The sequence below is a fragment of the Acanthochromis polyacanthus genome, chromosome 12 (genome assembly GCF_021347895.1).
Source record: "Acanthochromis polyacanthus isolate Apoly-LR-REF ecotype Palm Island chromosome 12, KAUST_Apoly_ChrSc, whole genome shotgun sequence".
Lineage (NCBI taxonomy): Eukaryota > Metazoa > Chordata > Actinopteri > Pomacentridae > Acanthochromis > Acanthochromis polyacanthus.
Genome location: NC_067124.1, coordinates 3,394,363 through 3,412,739, shown reverse-complemented (window position 1 = coordinate 3,412,739; position 18,377 = coordinate 3,394,363). Strand labels below are relative to the sequence as shown.

Sequence of the window (18,377 nt, the reverse complement as noted above, 5' to 3'; positions counted from 1 at the left end):
TCTTAGCATTTTGATTTCAAGGCATGAGTGAACAAAACAAATGCACCACAAATTATTATGTGAGCATCCTATTATGCAAAGTGAAAGATACTGAAGCAAAGTGCTCTTACACTTAATGAAAACCTTTGAAAACAGGTTGCTGTGTGGTGTCTTTCTATGCATTTGTTTGTGAAACTACACAGTAGACCACCTATTTTGTAACAGTGATTCAGCACACTATGTTATATGTATGATTTGTGGTGAATGTGTGTATGTCTGCCTGAAAGGGAGAGTAAAACTGAGACAGAACCACAGCTTGAGCAGATCCTGGCACAGCTGGACTCAAGAGGACTTTCCTGGGGCTCTTTAAATCCAGCTAAGACAGAGTTATTTCCTTTAAGCTATGTTAGCACCGGGGCTAAATGGAGTCAAATGGGGGATAAATGGGGTCTAGGCTTGTGTGCAGCCTCCACAGAAGCCCTACTTCTACAAACTTGCTGCCTTTTTGTCTTCCAGTGTTGCTCCACAGAGAGAGGAACAGTTTGAAACATCCCGCAATGTCTTAGTGAAGGTTTCAACAGGGCAGTAAGGAGACTAGTTTAACTACTAGTGCACCAGTGTGTGGTTTCATTCGTTAAGCCTTAAACAAAACATGATTTAATGATGGACAGGTGGGTTTTGATGAATATAGCTATGTAGAAAGAAAAGGTTTAGATTTTCCTAATGACTGAAGACACAAACTGACTTAGTTAGCTCATAAAGTTTATTACCTGCAAATTTTCCTCAAATGGTCAAAATGTAAGAACTAAATGTAACCAGAACTTACAACCAACACATGATAGAAGCTGAAAACCGGCACTTCTCAACTGCATTTAAAAGAACCTTTGAACACATTTGGTCTAAAAATGTAGACCTAAGACGAGTCAGCTGCTCAGTTGTGAGTCTGCTGCTGTTTATCCCAGAGTTGTCATAAAGTTGGCATTGTTGGCGATAGTAGTGTCATCCATTTCTTCCTTTTCTCAGTTCACTGGATTGTTTACAGTTTAAATCCAGCATCTTCAAATCCACACGTATCCTTTTACTGGTCTTCTCCATCTGAAATTCCTTCTCCACAGGAATCTGCTGCAGCTGGCCCTTCAGCTCTTTTCACCCTCTGCAACAGCTGCTGCTGTGTTTCACCAAGCGGAGGGCTCTGAAGCAAACAGGGTATTGTTGGTATGGTTTTGATGAGCTGCGTTTTTGTGTACATTTTGGGCTGGTGATTTGCTGTATCCATCCATGTGTATGTTGCAACCAGTTACTAAAGGCTAATTTTGTGTCCATTGCATGGAAACAAATCCAGAGTAAAATTCAGGTTTCAAAATGCAGCTGACAACTCACTGACAGCATTTCAGCTCCGGTTTAAGTCCCCTATGCTATGTGAACCATAGTTACAACATTACACAGTGTCAGACTTTGAAAATCCCTGGTGTGGAAGATAAGAATTTATTGGATGTATCGCTGTAAAACAAGTGAGCTGAAGTGACTGCTTCAGTTGAAGGATGCATGCAGAGCTGCTGTAATGCCAGACCATTTTATGTCTCATTTATTATTATTAGTTGACTGCCTGCTTCCCATCAAGGATTTTTATTGTCTCTCTGAATTAGTATCACTGTTGATCACCGTTGGCTCCATGCTCCTCAACTCACATTCCCAAACACACATTTTGCAGTCAGTGTGTGTGTGCGTGTGTGCGTGTGTGCGTGCGTGCGTGCGTGCGTGCGTGCGTGCGTGCGTGCGTGCGTGCGTGCGTGCGTGCGTGCGTGCGTGCGTGCGTGCGTGCGTGCGTGTGTTTGTCTACCCATATGTATGTGTGTGCAGCACACTCTGCCAGAAAGCTCATCAATGGCTGAGAGATATTGCCGAATGTTACTATGGTAACTGCAGTGAAATTGCTTCATAAGAGAGGGCTGGTCGTGTGTAGGTTGAAATGGCACTGAGGATGAAGAATATGGAAATAAGGTGCAAGCAAAGAGCAAGAGAAACACCGGGAGTTTATGAATGGCATAGTAGAAAGATGGAGACATTTCTTAAGAAAAAGTGAGATTGTGGGGGGCAGCTGCAGAGTTAAGATTAGAAAAATAAAATAAAATGCAAAGTGTGTGCAAGTGGAAAAGGTTAACATTTATACAGATAAAAATACACACTATATGAGGCACGTATTGACTGCTGCCTGTCTCCACTGCCCCTCTCACTGCTTTAGTCTCCTTGTCTCTGCTATTCGTCAGAGTATCTCATAGACATATTCACAACTCAGTAACACCATCACAGCCTTTTATTCTGGAGAGGTCTTGTGCTTCACAAATAAATTTTTTTGTCCACAGAGAAAATGGCCAGAAAGTATCTGTAACTTAACTGGTGAGTGTGCGTGAAGGGGTTAGAGTGTGAATCTGAGCCGTTGGACAATTCTTCTCCAGCTCTATTTAAATATGAATCACTGTTTGAATGATAATCAATTCACTTAGAGTGAGGTGAAGCAGCGTGCAGATGGTTGTGCAGCAGGATTCAAGAGAGGGAATGTGGCTTCATGAGCAGCAGAAGAACTGGAAGCTTCTGCCTGCATCACATAAAGTACTAACTGCAAAATGTCAGAAAAGAGCATGAACATAAACAGGTGATCACACACATGGCGACTCAAATATTATTAATGGACTCTGTTCATATCCATGAGTTGATTGTAATATCTGTTTTTCCAGTTTGTCAAACCAGCTGGAACCTTTTTATTTGTGACATTCCCCGGTAACGTTGGCATTGTGTCTACAGACAAACATGCCCTGAGAAAAGTTAAAAATGCAGTAACAATTGCTAATCTCACTAAAAGTGTTTTACAGTAAAGATGACTCTTTACACTCAGTAGTTAACTAAGTATTTTCCACATTACTAGCTGTTTCCATGCCAATCAAATTCCCCATTCATCCATAGCGCATATGCTGTTTAAAATGATGACAATGGTGAAATTATTTTTCTAAATTTTAGATAATTGTTGAAACAGTGAGGCCTCAGCTGTCATTAGTGGATTTTATCTGCCTTAACTAGCTAAGAAATTAATTTAATGTAAGGTCCAGTAGGTTGAAAACGCTTTTTATGGTGTTAGTTGGTTTCCACTGGAATTATGCAAAACAAGAAACCTGTAAATGAGTCTTTAAAAGGTGCTTGATGTCTACAGACAGTGTTCAAATAGACTGTGGTATAAAATGCATGTTTTAGTCAAACTAAATTCTGGCAGCATCCAAGACCAGTGTTCAAACAGTGGGGAAATACTATACTGTGGACATTTTGCTCATGAAAAGGATTTTTTCATTAGCCTGGCATGCTAGCAGTAAAGTAGATTGCAGATTAACACACGCGAGCCTCACTGATTTATCAATTGGCCAGTTTTATGACCGATATTTGTCTGTCACAGATAAATCAGCATTGGTGTATATGCTTAGCCTAGCCGCGCTAGACCCAGGTCTGAAGACGCAAGGGTCTAGGAACGCTCGACAGGGAGGGAGGCGGGCTAAAAGGTTGTCTTTCAAATCACTCTGCAGCAATTGGGTAGGTATACAACCAATCAACGCAACGTATAGGCTGACGTAGTTCCTAGAGCACCGGAAATTAGAGGATGCAGGAATTCAGTAAAGCCTTATTTATCTTTCTTATCTTATCCTTTGTTTATCTTTCAAGTTGAATTTTAGCTTCAAATCTTTAAGGGCTGTGGCGAAGGATAACTGTTTATTGTGCACCGGTTGTTTCTGTCAGAATCGTCACGCCTCTGTCGTCACTTAGTTACGCCCGCCTTCTGACTCTACACGATTCGTCGGCCAGTTTTAGGATCATCCAACCTCGAGGCTTACCGAGGGTAACTAGACCGACCCTGGCAGAGAATTAAATTCGTTGCCGTGGGTTGTCTAGCGCAGCTAGGCTAGTATATGCTTTCTACTGTGCACCTATAGGAAGCTTGACTTTTTACAGTGCATAATGTGGAAAAAACGCCCTCTACCACACATGTAGATAAGTGTAGGGTACACACCACAGCTTTTTTACTCCCTAAATCAGCTTCAGCTCCAAAAAGCACCAATATTAGTTGGATCCTAGAACACGCCCTTGAATTAATGCTGGCCGATTTTAGGTTTTTGCAGACTGAAGCTACACAAATATACCACCTCTGGCTCAAATGCGACAAAGCAGCTTTACATAGCTGTCTGTCACTCTGAACAGCACGCTGAAGCATGGAGCAGCCACAAGAGGCACAGAAACAAGTCCTGTCACCAGTGCATGCTCATTTTATTGCCAGCTGCTGCCAACCTCTCATTTACGGTATACTACTTACATGCTCCTTTTTTCATTGCATAATTCTTCTAAGTCTTTAATTCTGTCAATGTCTGCGTCTTCTGTTGACTACAGCTGTCCCCTTAATAACCAACTGTAACGTAAAGCTAATTTCAACCTTAATATGTGGAGTAAACGCTGCAGAACAAGGGGTCCAAAGAATGTAACTGAAGAGCTGATGATAGAAGTACAAGCACACAACTGAAAAAAACAATCTGAAGTTTGCTCATCACATGATCAGAGGTGGTTTCATGGCTGTGGCTGTGTGTGTGGTGTGTGAACGCTAACGCACATGTAGAGGCTTGCAATAGAGTGTATCATAACAGGTGACAGGGCACCGTAGGTCAGTAATTACAGCTTTGTGAGTGTGTGTACATTTGACTGTGTTTATAGCGGTGGACAGGGTCAAGGCTGTGGATTCCATTAGATGAAGAGCTTGACAACACACTGAAGTGTAATCTCTCTGAGGGTCGGTTGCTGTAGCAGCACCTTAAAGGTTACTCAGTACGCTAATTGGCATTGAGTCCATTTTTTTTGTACTTTTTCAACCGTACCCTCAGTTGTTCAGTTTCATCTGCTACATGCAGCACAGAGGATTGGGGGAAAAAAGCGTTACCTAAATATCTGTCATGTTTTTAAACAACCACGTCTCTTTAATTTAATTTTGAATTCCTTAAATTTCTGTCTTGTTTTCTTCTTATGAAAGCATTAAGCAGACTGAAAGGAAAGCAGATAAACAGGTTTGAGTGTGGTAGCAGGGGTTAAAAACCTCCTGAAAGCACTCACTAATTAAATTTTGTGTCTGAAAAGAGTCAAATAATTGAAGCAAAGGGCTTAGTGTAGTGACTAGTTTCTCATTGTTTCTTACTCTGCAGATGTTTTGCATCCACATTTAGGGCTGCAGTGTGTTTGTGCCTTTTGTCCACATTTGCAGCTTGATTGTCTGGATTTCACTGTTGGTACAAACAAACACAAGTCTGTAATAGAGGTAGACTGTCAGAAACCATGGCCTGCATAATTCATTCTTTGGTGCATTTATATGGCACTCAAGTGGCTGCTGACATTGATGATGATTCAGTCCCATCAAGACACCACATCTCTTTTTATCCTCAATTAACTGAAGAGACGTGGAAGCAGTTCTGTAGTTGTTTAACTGTGATTCAAGGCATGACTGGAGCCCAAGCTTTTCCTTCAGGTTTGAGGAGTAGATAATTCCACACGCGGATAAGTTATCACTTGTCAAACATCATTGCTTGCATTGTGGAATTGTTGCGTGCTGGTGGCCTTGGTTGAACTTTGAGTTGAGCTGTTGGTCGATGGGTCTGCCGAGTCGTCACCCACACTTTCTGTCTAATTTCTCTCAATAGACCCTGCGAATGACCTGCTGATAAGGACGCGGAAAAGAAACTTTCTGCAGCCTTCATCTCCTGTGGTTCTCTACACCGTTGTAGAGAAGGTGCCTTTGAGGACAGAAGTGACTCATTTCCTGAGACTATTCAAAGTGAAGGCCAAGGCAAGACTAACAGCACATTGCACAGAGCTGAATACATTCTGTACACAAATGCAAACATATGAAAAAATATCATGCTAAAACATGTTGAGGAAGTTACTGCATATGCTGTAGTCGTTTTTTTTTTGCATCTTGTAGTTGTATTTTGACGCATAAAGGCTTCTGGTAAATACTAAAATATGGACATGTTCTTAGATTGCAGACTTGCATACACCCTGACAGTATGGTTAGTGTAATGAGAGCACAATCTGACTGAAACCAGGAGCAAGCACTTCCTGTTTTAGTCGCCAAAAGGGCAGATAAAAAGCAGACACAGAGCTCTTCCACTGTCTGCTGTCACTATATCCATGTCTGACTGGCTCTCAAACACAAGACTGGAAAAATACATAAGACGTCATGAAAAAATATTCACAAATAAATAGAGACAGTGCGCAAGTATGTAAAATAGCCATGACATTGGGAAGTAACACAGTCAAATTTCAAAACTCCATTCAGTATTTATGAAACAATCCAATTTTTTTCAAACATTCTCCATATTGTTTTTATGTGCTATTTCTCTGAAGAGTGTGAACACACCTGAAGTGTAACCAGTCACCTAACTGGCTTTAAAACAAAAATTGCTAAAATAGAATGGAAATTAGGGCTGGACCCGAATATCCGAATATTCGTTCGCTATGGCGTTATCCGGAATGAATTGAAAATGAATTGTGATTAATTCCTCCCCCCGCCCGGGTCGGACATTGCCGGGCGGAAAGAATATGCGGCGTTCCTGTCTGCCCTCCGCCTTCGGCCCACATCGGCTCATATCGGCTCATCCCGTCGTGTGATCACAAAAACATATACACATATGTCTGTGTGATCACCCCCTCCTCCCCCCAGACGAAAATATTCGGAGCTCGTCTCTTCCCTTTGCCCCACTTTGGCTCATCCCGTCGTGTTCGGCTCATCTCTGCTCATCCATTCCTGTTTGTTACCACCACCCGAATGGCCGGGTAGCTGCCGACTCTGACGTCACGCTTCACTTCGTTGCATAAACACAAGACAAGATGCTGAAGACCTCCGCTGTTTGGGAATTCTTCAGTTTAACTGAAGACAAAACGAAGGCAAAATTTGGACCCAAGACCAGATGAATGGATCCGAATATTCGAGCCGTCTCTGCCACAGGAACCCCACCCCACCCCCCCACCCCGTCGGACGTTACGGGGCGGAACGAATATTCGGATATTCATCTTTAATAGGGCCCAAATATTCGGATGCCAGAAACCACTATTCGGGCCAGCCCTAGAAATTACCTGCAATACGCTCAAAAACATGAACAATGGGACCCCGTGTTGTACTCATCGTCACAGGCAACAGTTTTGAATGAGAAAGCAGACCACAGACAAATGGCAGTTTATCGTGGTTTAATACTGAAGGTAAGAATGTGATGTGTTGAGGTTGCAGATGATCTAAAGCTGAAACAGTAAGGTCCAGAGGCTGAGGCTGACAGAGGAGAAAGTCGAGGATGGATAAGCGGGGTTATTGTCTGGACAGACAGACAGGGACACTGAGCAAAGAGACATAAACCTGAACACAGCCAGGTTAGCCAGGAGTCACAAAACTCAGAACAGCAACTTGTCAGAGCAAGTGATTTGGCCACAATGTGGAGACTTGGAACAAGGCACAGTTTGACCACGACACCTGTGACTTTAAAATTATAGATTTGAAACATGAGAAGAATGTTTTATAATTAAACTACTCAACAATTTCTGGTCATTTTGAGGTCATGAAATTACTAGATCAGCTCTGTGAAACACTGGGTAGTTTCATGTCAAAAAAAGAATGTAATAAATGCACAAAGTAGCATCTGTTCCTTGAGGTGTTTCATGACCTAAATATTCGGGTCATCCTATAATTTCTCTGCTCCAAGTCATCAGTGACTCAACAAGACAGCCAGCAGTCACTTTTATGAGCACTGCAGCCTTTGTTATCACAAAATAATATAATGTACTTTTGTTGTAGCTTAAATGCATGGAGATGATGACTCACACTGTTACTGTTCTGAGTAAATGATGTATCTGTCACTATACATGAACGTTTCAATCGACTGCAAACAGAAATTATATGACTTATTCCGCTTCATAACAATCTGCACTTCAAACAATACACCAGGGAGACGAGGAAGAAATCGTTTTTTAAAAGGTTATGAATCGAAATGATGTTTGCTGAGCAGTTCAGCTTTCATATGATTCAACCGTACCGCCTTTTTCTTCCTGTTCATCTAAGACGACTTCAGTGAGTGCGTGTGTGTGTTGAGAGATTTTATAGAGTAATAATTAAGCCCATGTCAGGCATATGGCGCTGTGTGTACTCAGAGTACACAGACTGTTTTCCATGGAAAGTTCCATTAGTTTGTAAAAGGGAGTGATTTTAGTCCTGATAAACATAAAGTCTGAAAAGCAGGGTTGCTTATATTTTTAGTTCATACCTCAGCAAAGCTACTTGAGGACGCAGCTGCTCGGTCCTCGCCTTTATCTGACGACTCTTTGGCTGATGCATACATAGGATCCTGAACTTCCCTTTTAAAGGAAAACAGAATTTAAAAGACAAATTATTACACAAAACACTGTTAAGTTTAACAGTTAAGCCACAGACAGACCAGAGTGTAGTTTATGTATGGTGTGTCAGAAGTGGAGTTCCTTGCTGGAAACCAGTAAGATGTCATTTGTGAGGAAAACACACTCATCCTCACATTTTCAGAACTTCTGCAACTGCATTTCTCACATTAATAGACATCTGTTGGCCCTAGGTGTCCAACAGGACTCTGTGATTTAAAGTGAGAAACTGCCGATAGCAGCAGTAATAACGGTAACTGAGACCACAGACTCTAGCAAATAGTGAGAAATGATGTGTGTCACAGTACAATAATAGACAGCACAAGAGAAAACCACAGAAGCCCCCAACGCACAGTTAATGCCAGCATGAGAACAAGTTTTTTTCTGATGTAACGTTTTTGCTGCTTGCTTCCTTTCACATTAGAAGCACAAAAATGTTTATTAGTAACCTTTTATCAAATCTAGAGACCTTCAACATTAGAATCACAGATATTAAAAACAAATTTTGATCAATAGACAGATTTTCAAGCAATATTAGAAGCAGACAAAAAAAACAACAACATAGAGCTTTTAGAGTTTTTTTTTTTTTAGTTGCATGAGCTGCAAAATTAAGACATGGAAAACGTTCAGTATTCCCAGAACAAAAGACCTACAGCTCAGAGTGCAGGATTTGCTGCAGGCATCTTGTCAGAACATTGGATTAATAAGACCATGGAGGGTTTTACACAGGAACTACTTTAAGCTAACAGTGCTATGTGTTTATAGCTGCTTAAGAATTGGTGAAAAAGTCAGTGTTTGTGTGATCAGTTTGATGTGCATTTGGGATTTTAGTGCACAACTGCTAACATCTGATTGAGGTGTCAGCCTTTCTTTCATGATTTCTTGTAGTAAAGTTTTTCCTTCTTTTCATCTGACTTTCACTAAGTCACAGTGAATAGTTTATCAATGTTTACAACCTCCTAAAATCAAACCATGTTACCTCTGTGTTTCGTAGCTGTGAGCAGAGTGAATCAGGACCAACAGACATGGGGAAGCAGAACAGCAAGCTCCGTCCGGAGGTGATGCAGGACCTGCTGGAGAGCACCGACTTCACCGAGCACGAGATCCAGGAGTGGTACAAGGGCTTCCTCAGGGACTGCCCCAGCGGAAACCTCTCCATGGAGGAGTTCAAGAAGATCTACGGTAACTTCTTCCCCTATGGAGACGCTTCAAAGTTTGCTGAGCACGTCTTTCGCACGTTTGATGCGAATGGCGACGGGACAATAGACTTCCGGGAGTTTATCATCGCTTTAAGTGTGACGTCACGTGGCAAGCTGGAGCAGAAGCTGAAATGGGCCTTCAGTATGTACGACCTGGACGGGAACGGCTACATCAGTAAAGCTGAGATGTTGGAGATCGTACAGGTGAGTGTGTGTGTGTCTAATACTGCCTATTTAACAGCTAATGAATGCTACAGAATTGTCTAAAATACAGAATTCTACTCTACCAGGAAGAATCTTTTCTATCACAGGCCTCTGTGCCTGTGATCCACTCAGTGCTAAATTTTTGTAGGCACATGCACACTAACTGAAACATTAGCCAGGACAATGATTGTTATTAAATGGTTTTATTAGCAGCCCTGCCACTGTATCCCACACTCTGTATACCTGTACCTGTACTCTGTGTACTGTACACCACACTCTTTATGAGACAAGGAAAAACAGTGCTGGCATTTTAAGAACAGCAGGACATACAGCTGTGCTTCAGGGTGAGAGGAAGTTCACACGGACGTGGAGCTGGATGTACCTCCTCCTAGCACATGATGTCTGACTGATATGTCATTCAGGATCTCTTTTACTGCCAGCAGTGAAATGTCAGTGTACTTTAACAAGCATTTATTAATTGGAAACATTCCTTGTCCTTAGATTGAAAGCAGTTTTGGAAAATTCAGGCAATCATTAGCTTAACTCCTTTTTAAATGTGGCTTTTAGCTTTATTTAGAAAAGAAAACAGTAGTTTTTCCATCTGCTCCACACCTTAGCCTATTCCATGTCTACAAGATCCCTGTGCACAGTATATGTTCATCTTCTGGCTTGGAGTTTGTATTAAGACTGTACTATGTCTTGTCCTGTCATGTTTGTGTGCGTGTTTTATGTTTTGTAAAGCCTACTTGGTTTCTTTTACAGTTTCTGAAAACAGCCTTATGCTGGGCAGATTAGTAGGGACGTCTCCCAGACAGAGTTAAAAGTCCTGCATGCTAACCTGTTGTTATTCATTAAGATAATGCAGGCAAATGTCAACTAAAATGCCCTGCAGACCAGGCAGGCTTTAAAACATTCTTTATTAACATATTAGGAAAAACAAAGAAGGAAAAAATCAATCCAAAGCGTGGTCATTTTAAATTTTACATTTTTTTTAAAAGTTAGAATGTACTTTCTTTTACATTTAATGACGTTTTCTGAACTGTGTAGAGGCTCAGCTCACCTTTAAGAGAGAAAACAACCAGGAAAACGGGGAGTATGGATGGCATTTCCTGCACAAAAGCTCATGTAAACAGACGATTACATGCACATACAAACTCAGTATAGATCTGTGTGTGCGTGTGTGTGTGTGTGTGTGTGTGTGTGTGTAAACACAGGAGTGTGCTTTATTTTTACTTTCTCCACATTTATGTAACAGCAGCTACTTTTTCCGACTTTAGTTTCACCCAGTTTCTTTCTTGGTCAACAGACACCTCAGTGTGTCTTCAGTCTAGGAGTCATTTTGGAAACGGGAAGTTTGTGGGATATCTAGTATGTCAGGACAGACAGATGTATGAATAAGTGAAGGAGCTGCATCCAGTGAGAGAAAGGTAGAATAGAGGAAGAACAGAGACGGATGAGAAGAAAAGTACATTTTTCAGTAAAGGTCAAGAGGAATACAGGGAGCACACGTCTTTCTAATACTGAGGTCTACTTCGATGTATTACCATGTGTTGATTTAATCAACTGTCCCATGTTAGTCGCACATGCACGAGCATGAACAGTTGCAGAACCACAATCTGTACTGGATTGTATAAAAGCAGGGACCACCTTCTGACAAACGAGGTACATACACTGTGACTGGACCGAGTTCACAGCTGATATCAGGAGAGGACAGAACTGGATGAGCACCAACTTATGCACTGAAAATGATCTGTCTTTGTTCAGAAAATGTTAAAAGTAGGTAGACAAATTGTAGTGCATTACTTCACAAAAATACGTTTACAGGAGTGCCTGCTGGGTATATATGCACAAAATAAATACACTGACAACTAATTTATTTTGTTGCCTGATAGAACAATGTGCTGTAAGTTATTTGGCTGTACTCTTAAGAGTTCTATCAAGTAAGATATCATTTTACAACATTTTACTACAACCATTTATGCTCGCATGTCCACAGCAACTCACTTTGGGTAGTGAAAGATTTTGCCAAACAGCTGCTCAATTACACATCCAACACACACAGGCCATGCAGTTCTGATGTTTACTCTCCTTTTAGCGCTGCTTTAGGGTAGTCACAGGTTAGCTGTAGTCCCTAACTTTGGTTTGCTGCGGGGCAGGTGGTAAACACTGGGTTTGTAAGAGAGTTTTTGCTGAAAATTACCTGCCTTCACTAGGAGTAACACAAATGTGAGGGGTGAGAGTAAAGGAAAACAATGATCTGAGCAATAATAAGACACTTTGCATAGCTCTGACAAGTGGCAGAGCTGGATGATAGTTCTCTGTAAGTTTGTCACTATCAATGATCTTTTTTCAGATGACATGATTTCATCCATTGTATTGATGATACTATCTTCAAGTCAAGTCAGATTTCCTGATCTTCCTTAGTGGATATTAATGAATTTCCTGTGACACTTGAAGCTTTGGTTTGTATTTTATTATTCAGAATTGTATTTTCTCTCACTGTGAATCATTGCTGGTACTGGTATAGAAGCTTTAAATCTGAGTCAATCAGGCCAGCATCTCTGATTAATTTCCAAAGTGGCTGCAGCCATTCCCAGGAAATAGTCTGTACGGCCCGCATGTGCCCACCTATCATTTCTTCAAGGTTCAGTTAGTCTCTCTACCTCGAGATTGCCATGATTCAGACTTCAGTCTGTCACTTCTTTGGATAGTCTGACGACATAAACCCTCCACCCACTTGCCATTAAAAGGTGATACTGTTTGCAAGGACAAAAGAACAGAAAGCCATGACTCCGATGCTCATGTCAGGCTGTTTGCAGCACTCATCAGCTGAAATAAATAAGAGGAGAGTCTTGAAGGAATGAGTGTGAGTGGATGTATGCTGCTGTTGTTAATTAGCTGCAGCTAGTAATAAATGTTGTCCTGTTGCAAATTCAAAACACAGATTTGTAATAGCAAATATTTCACCGTAGCTTTAGAAGCAGAAATGGGAGTCTGTGTTTTAATCATTAGACGGTGCCATTCCTCAATGCTGAAGTTTTAGAAAGAGCCCAGGGCCATCTCAATTTCTCTCTCCTTCTCAGACATACGCAGAAGTATTTACACATACACACAGTATTCCTCTACCCTCGTGTCTATCTATTCTCTTTCTGCATTTGGCTGGCTGACTCTCCTGGTTCAAAGCCACCCGCCTCTGCAGACAAAAAGCAGGCTTAAGAAAAAAAGTTTCCAGGTAGCACTGACATTTGAAAGTAAATGCAGAAGTAAAAATGAAGCCTGAGCTCAAAGTCTCAGTAAAGTCTGCAGCTTAGTGTGATCACAGTGTCTGCATTCAGGTGCATCAGAGGACAGATGTGGCAGCTGGCTCTCATGAAGCTAAATCCATTTCTGCCGTGTGTCTGTGCCCAGGTCGGGACGCTAGAATACTAAACATAGTGGCCAAGGTGTCCTTTCTCCAAATGATGTTTACATGTGTGGTTTTGAATGAAATGTCTGCTCATTTTTAGATGGAGTTCAATGATTTATTTTCTCTTTAGAATCATGTACCCCTCAGTATGAATTCCAGTAACTTGTGGTTATTCCACTTCACGTAGAACCATCATCAGTACAAATTATTATTTTTTAACACTTTAGTTTGTCCAAATGTCTTCTGCCTCTCTTGTACTTTGTGCTTAAGTTATCCTTTATTGTAGAGAAATTCATTCAGTGTTTCTAAGCAGTCCTAAGTACTATGAGCAGTGGGGAGTCACTATGTAGCACCCAGGGTACCTACTGGAGTACTAAGCTAGCACCATGGTCAAGGCCACTTAGGAGATTTAGCTTCACATGTTTTTGATGTCAGGAGAAACGTGAACCTTTATAGGAAACCCATGCAAGTGTGGGGAGACGTGCAAACTCTATGAAGAAAGACCCAGGACTTGGCCAGAGCCACGAGTCAAACCCACAACCTTCTTGCTGTGAAATAACACCACTTTGTATTAGGTTGTGCTAGTTAGCATAGCTACTAACATGGTGAACATGATGAACATTAATTGCTAAACATCACCCGCTTAACATTTTCATTGTCAGCGTTTATATAGCGTTCATATTTATCCCAAACGCAGCCTCACAGAGCCATTAACTTAAACATCTTGAATCTACAAAAAGAAGGTAATAAATTTTGTCATATGCCATGTGGACGGTTCAGAATTTGTGCATGGCAGGACTGTGTGAATATAGTAAGGGAGTCAGATATGCACAGCTGTACAGCTGCTGCTGTGTCACAGTGGCCACTCATGGTACTGCAACAAAACAATCCTTTTGGCTCAGGAATCATTTTCCTCGGAGATCATTATAATTGAGACGTCTCTAAAACTTGTGCTAGGACACCACTCACTACAAACAAGATAGTTCTTGTGCTATGCATTATGATTTCCTCATCCATAAAGGTTTATTTGTTAAACTCTGTACCTATAACAGGCCAATATCTGCTGATAAAGCTGGTCTGGTTCTGCTGCTGTGCCCTCATGTTGATATTCTACCAAAGCAAAATGGAGGCTGTATTACTAATTTAGTTTTGTTAAGTGGTTGCAGAGGCTGTCTTTGTTTGACTTTAATGTGTTGACCATACTTTCTCATGCACATTTTTGGAACATATTTGTATATGCAAACCCCTGTAATATAATGTAAACAACAACAAATCATTCTTGTTTATATGCAGTTTTTGTTGTTGTTTATTTTTTAGAAAAAATGTATGTAGTCTTGAATCCATGTAGTTATGTTTTTAATCGTAATTTCTCAGTGTCTTACCCAGATGTAGAGTGTTTTCTCTGTAAGGGATATTGTCCATCACAGCAGTATGACTGTGGCTGGCACTTGTGAGTGCTTCACCCAAAGGATTCTGTCATTCCTCCCACAGTGATCTCCATGTTTTCTGTTAACACTCGCCTCCATTTGCCATAGTGACTGGGAGCTGTGGTCCGCTCCAGCTAGCTAATGCTCTCTCATGCAGAGAGTGTGTAAATGCTGGTGATGCTCATAATTAACCTTGCTGTGGGAGTAATGGAATGGGATAGATCACAAGCAGCTTGGCTTATCTTCTTCAGATAATGGCAAAATCTGAACACAGAGAGAAAGATAAAACCGTCTCATCCACTCATCAGTAGTTGATGTCTCACCCGTGTCTACCTTTCATCTGAGACACAGAACTATCAGCAGAGCGGATCACACAGAGGGAAAATCATTGTCTCGCTTGGCCAAAAATAAAGGGAGACAGCATTCATAATGGCGATTTAGTGAGATTGAACAGAATAGCGGGGTAGATGAATAGATTGGTGTTCAGGTGGATAAAGCCGCCATGGGAAACATATTCATCTGTAGTGTGAGGAAAGAGACAGTGTGTGTCTGAGTATTGTGTATGTGTGCTTATTACTACAAAATAGTGGTGCTCAGCTGGCTCCGCCAATGCAAATACGTCTTAACAATTGGACAACCTCCCTCACTCTTTTCTTTTCTACATCTGTCTTCTTCTGTATTATGGAGAGGGAAGGAAAAAGATATTTATGCTCTCGCTCACAAGTGACCAGGTATTAGTCCAGAGCTTTGGCTGATTAGCTGTGTGTTGTTTTTCTCTCTGTTTGTCCTCTTGACCGTGGCTCAGGCTGTGTCTGGCTTCGTAGGAGACAATGTTGTGTTCGTGTCTGGAAGTTCCCTGCTGGAAGGCTATGAAAGGAGCCTTCTCTTTTTCTTTCTCAGTGGCATTCAGGTTGTAGAATGGATGCTGGTTAGACCAGTGGAGCTTAACAAAGCCGATAAAGGATGTAAAGACCCATATGGCCATTGCAGATAATAATTTTAAAAAAAAACAGGCAGTTTTACTGTTAAATCTGTAAGAGAAATAAAGGGAATCCATAATCATAGGGTAGGAGAACACCCGCTGGCAAGGGGTCATATGTGAAGAAAAAGGAAATCCTGGAGTAAAAAGATTGTAGTCTAGAGGTGAAGATGAAGACAGGATCTGAACTGAATAACTGGCTTTACGTTTGGTCCAGGAGAGTTACACTGTCTGGTATCTAAAGACTGACTGTGTTAACGGATAAAGCTTGATAAATTATAAGACCAGCATCAAGAATGTGTGTGTAAGTGCATCACTCAGTACTTCCTGACTTTATTACCCGTCCTGTGGCTCTTAGCCCCGAAAACACGGGATCCTGCTGAATATGCTCATTTTTGAAACCTACATCTTGTATTGCATCAAGCATTCAGTCCTGAAATGGCTGCACACTGTACGTTTGACAACTTCTCAAGTTATCTTGTACTGCCACTGCCAGGTCAAAGTGTCCAGTGCTTTGGTTCAAAACTAAAAACATCAGCCTCAACTTGTTTTGTGTTTATTTCTAATTAACAAATCTTAGTGTGCGAAAATGATGAACATGATCTACATTAAACTTGCTACAGTGTTAACATTTACCTCAAAGTCCCACTATGCATGAGCCAAAGACTGGATATTCATTGGGTTTTATTTATATAACGCCAGTTCACAACATTAGTCATATAAGCTCACTTCACATAGTGAGGTGAAGACCTGACCATTTTATATTATAGAGACAAACCCAACAAATACAGCAGTTCCCTTTGAGGAAGTACTTTAGCAACAGTGAGAAGAAAAGAAACTTCAATTTACCCGGAAGAAACCTCCAGCAGAACCAGGCCCAGGGAGGGCAGCCACCTGCCTCCACCAGTTAAGGTGAGGCATGATGGTAATAAAATGAGAATACAATGATGGATGCAGCAAAGTGTGACAAATTCTGTTGATTTGCATTTAGCCCCAACTTGTAGCTTATGGTCAGTATGATGTTATTCCTCTTTGTGGCAGACATTTACCATATAATACGCAGGATGATACCGTTCACATTCTGTAGGCTGCATACTGGGCTCCTATGAAAGGTCCTAACTGGCACATACACCAAACCAGATCTGCCATGTTTTGGCACACTTCCACAGAGCATGCACGTTAGCAGCCCACTGAAGTCGAATGTACATCCAAGCCTTTTTCTGACTGACTCCCTGTTGTTTCCTACTGGACATGAATAAAATAAAATAATTGTACGCTTCCTTCAGTATGTCATTAGACTGGAGAATGGGTTAAATTCTTATACTGAAGAGTTATTAAACCAGGTATGTGACCCTCTGATTTTTTTTTTATAATTAGTGTGTAGTAACTCGGATCAGCCACTACCCCAAAATCACCAGACAGACCAGTGCTGTTCCTTTAAACACTCCCTGCAGAATGATATCAAAGTCAGCACTAGCTTACAGGAAACACCAGCTGATGTTAGCTTCTTTAGCTACTCTTTATTACAGGTCAGGTATTGTAGTCAAGCACGACCATTAAAGGGCACCCATATAGCTTGACAGGTTAAGTGGGCGACCCATGTACAGGGCCTGGTCTCCGACGCAGCAGCCCGGGTTCGATTCCTGCTCGTAGCCCTTTGCTGCATGTCTTCCCCCTGCTCTTCTCCCCGTTTCCTGTCTGTCTTCACTGTAACTATCAAAATAAAGCCGAAAATGGCAAAAACAAAATAATAATAAAAATAAGCACAACCATGAAATTTTCCAAAATGTTGCACAAGAGCGTCCTATAGGGGGGGTGTTAGTGTAGCTTCTGGATCTTGGAGAGCAGCAGGTCAGCAAAATGTCAGTCAGTTGCCAATCAACTGACACACAACTGACAATAATTTTGGAATCAGTAAGAGTAAGCTGAGATGTGACCAAAAATACTCTGTATTTCTCTGTTCTCATAGCACCGTGTATAGTCAGGAGAGCCATAAGCTCCAGATGGTTTCAGTTCTTATTGGTTGCTTGTAATTTTGAGATTTAGAAATTTTAGCTTGTTCAACTCTGTGGCTCTGAATTAGACCATCAGTTAAATCCCTCATATGGGCAGAATGTAGTAAACACTCACAGCCGTTTTAAGGGTTTCGATTAACAACAGACCCAGCTCCAAACTGAAAGGAAGGCTGATATTAGCGATGGCCTTGTTTGTCCCTCATCTCCTCTGTGACACCAGGAGCTACTGTGTAATAGGCAGCATACCCAGCACCTATATAAAGCTCTGCACTGTAATCACAGTCAGCCCTTTTCTATTCACATGTCAGCTCCCATTCCCCTCAAATCCGCCTTCAAATTAGAGACAGAGAGAGTGGGCTGTGATTTCACTGTTTACTGCCAAACAGCCTGCATTGCAACAGAGCACAGAGGAGACACAACACTGATAAATAGTCTGCAAGGGATTGTCTATGTGCATGTGTTTGTCTCCACCCCTCCCTACCTTCACCATAAATATGTAGTCAGTGGGAAGCAGTGCACAAGCTGCCATACTGAAGTACATTCTATGGTATCAGTGTACACCTGCATGTGTTTATGTGTGTGTGTATTGTTGTGACACAGCAGATAAATGTTCCTTATATCAATAAATGAAATATCACAGGGGCATGTTACATAACAGGGCTGCACAGTGGTGTACTGGTTAGCACTTTCGCCTTGCAGCAAGAAGATCCCCGG

At 41.4% G+C, this 18,377-nt stretch overlaps 1 protein-coding gene across 8 annotated transcripts in view; it reads left to right on the top strand.

Moving 5' to 3' along the window:
* Window positions 1–18,377, top strand: part of ncalda (neurocalcin delta a) — a 91,949-nt gene that overhangs the window by 62,334 nt on the left and 11,238 nt on the right. For 2 of the 8 annotated variants that reach the window (XM_051956439.1, XM_022219458.2), the window contains 3 exons: window positions 1,095–1,185; window positions 5,697–5,842; window positions 9,428–9,836. In XM_051956439.1, coding sequence (XP_051812399.1) covers window positions 9,459–9,836 — 378 coding nt within the window. In that variant the 5' untranslated portion in view covers window positions 1,095–1,185; window positions 5,697–5,842; window positions 9,428–9,458. Of the gene's footprint in view, window positions 1–1,094; window positions 1,195–5,696; window positions 5,843–9,427; window positions 9,837–18,377 lie in introns of all 8 variants that reach the window. The other 6 variants (XM_051956438.1, XM_022219457.2, XM_051956440.1 and 3 more) reach the window with 3 other exon arrangements.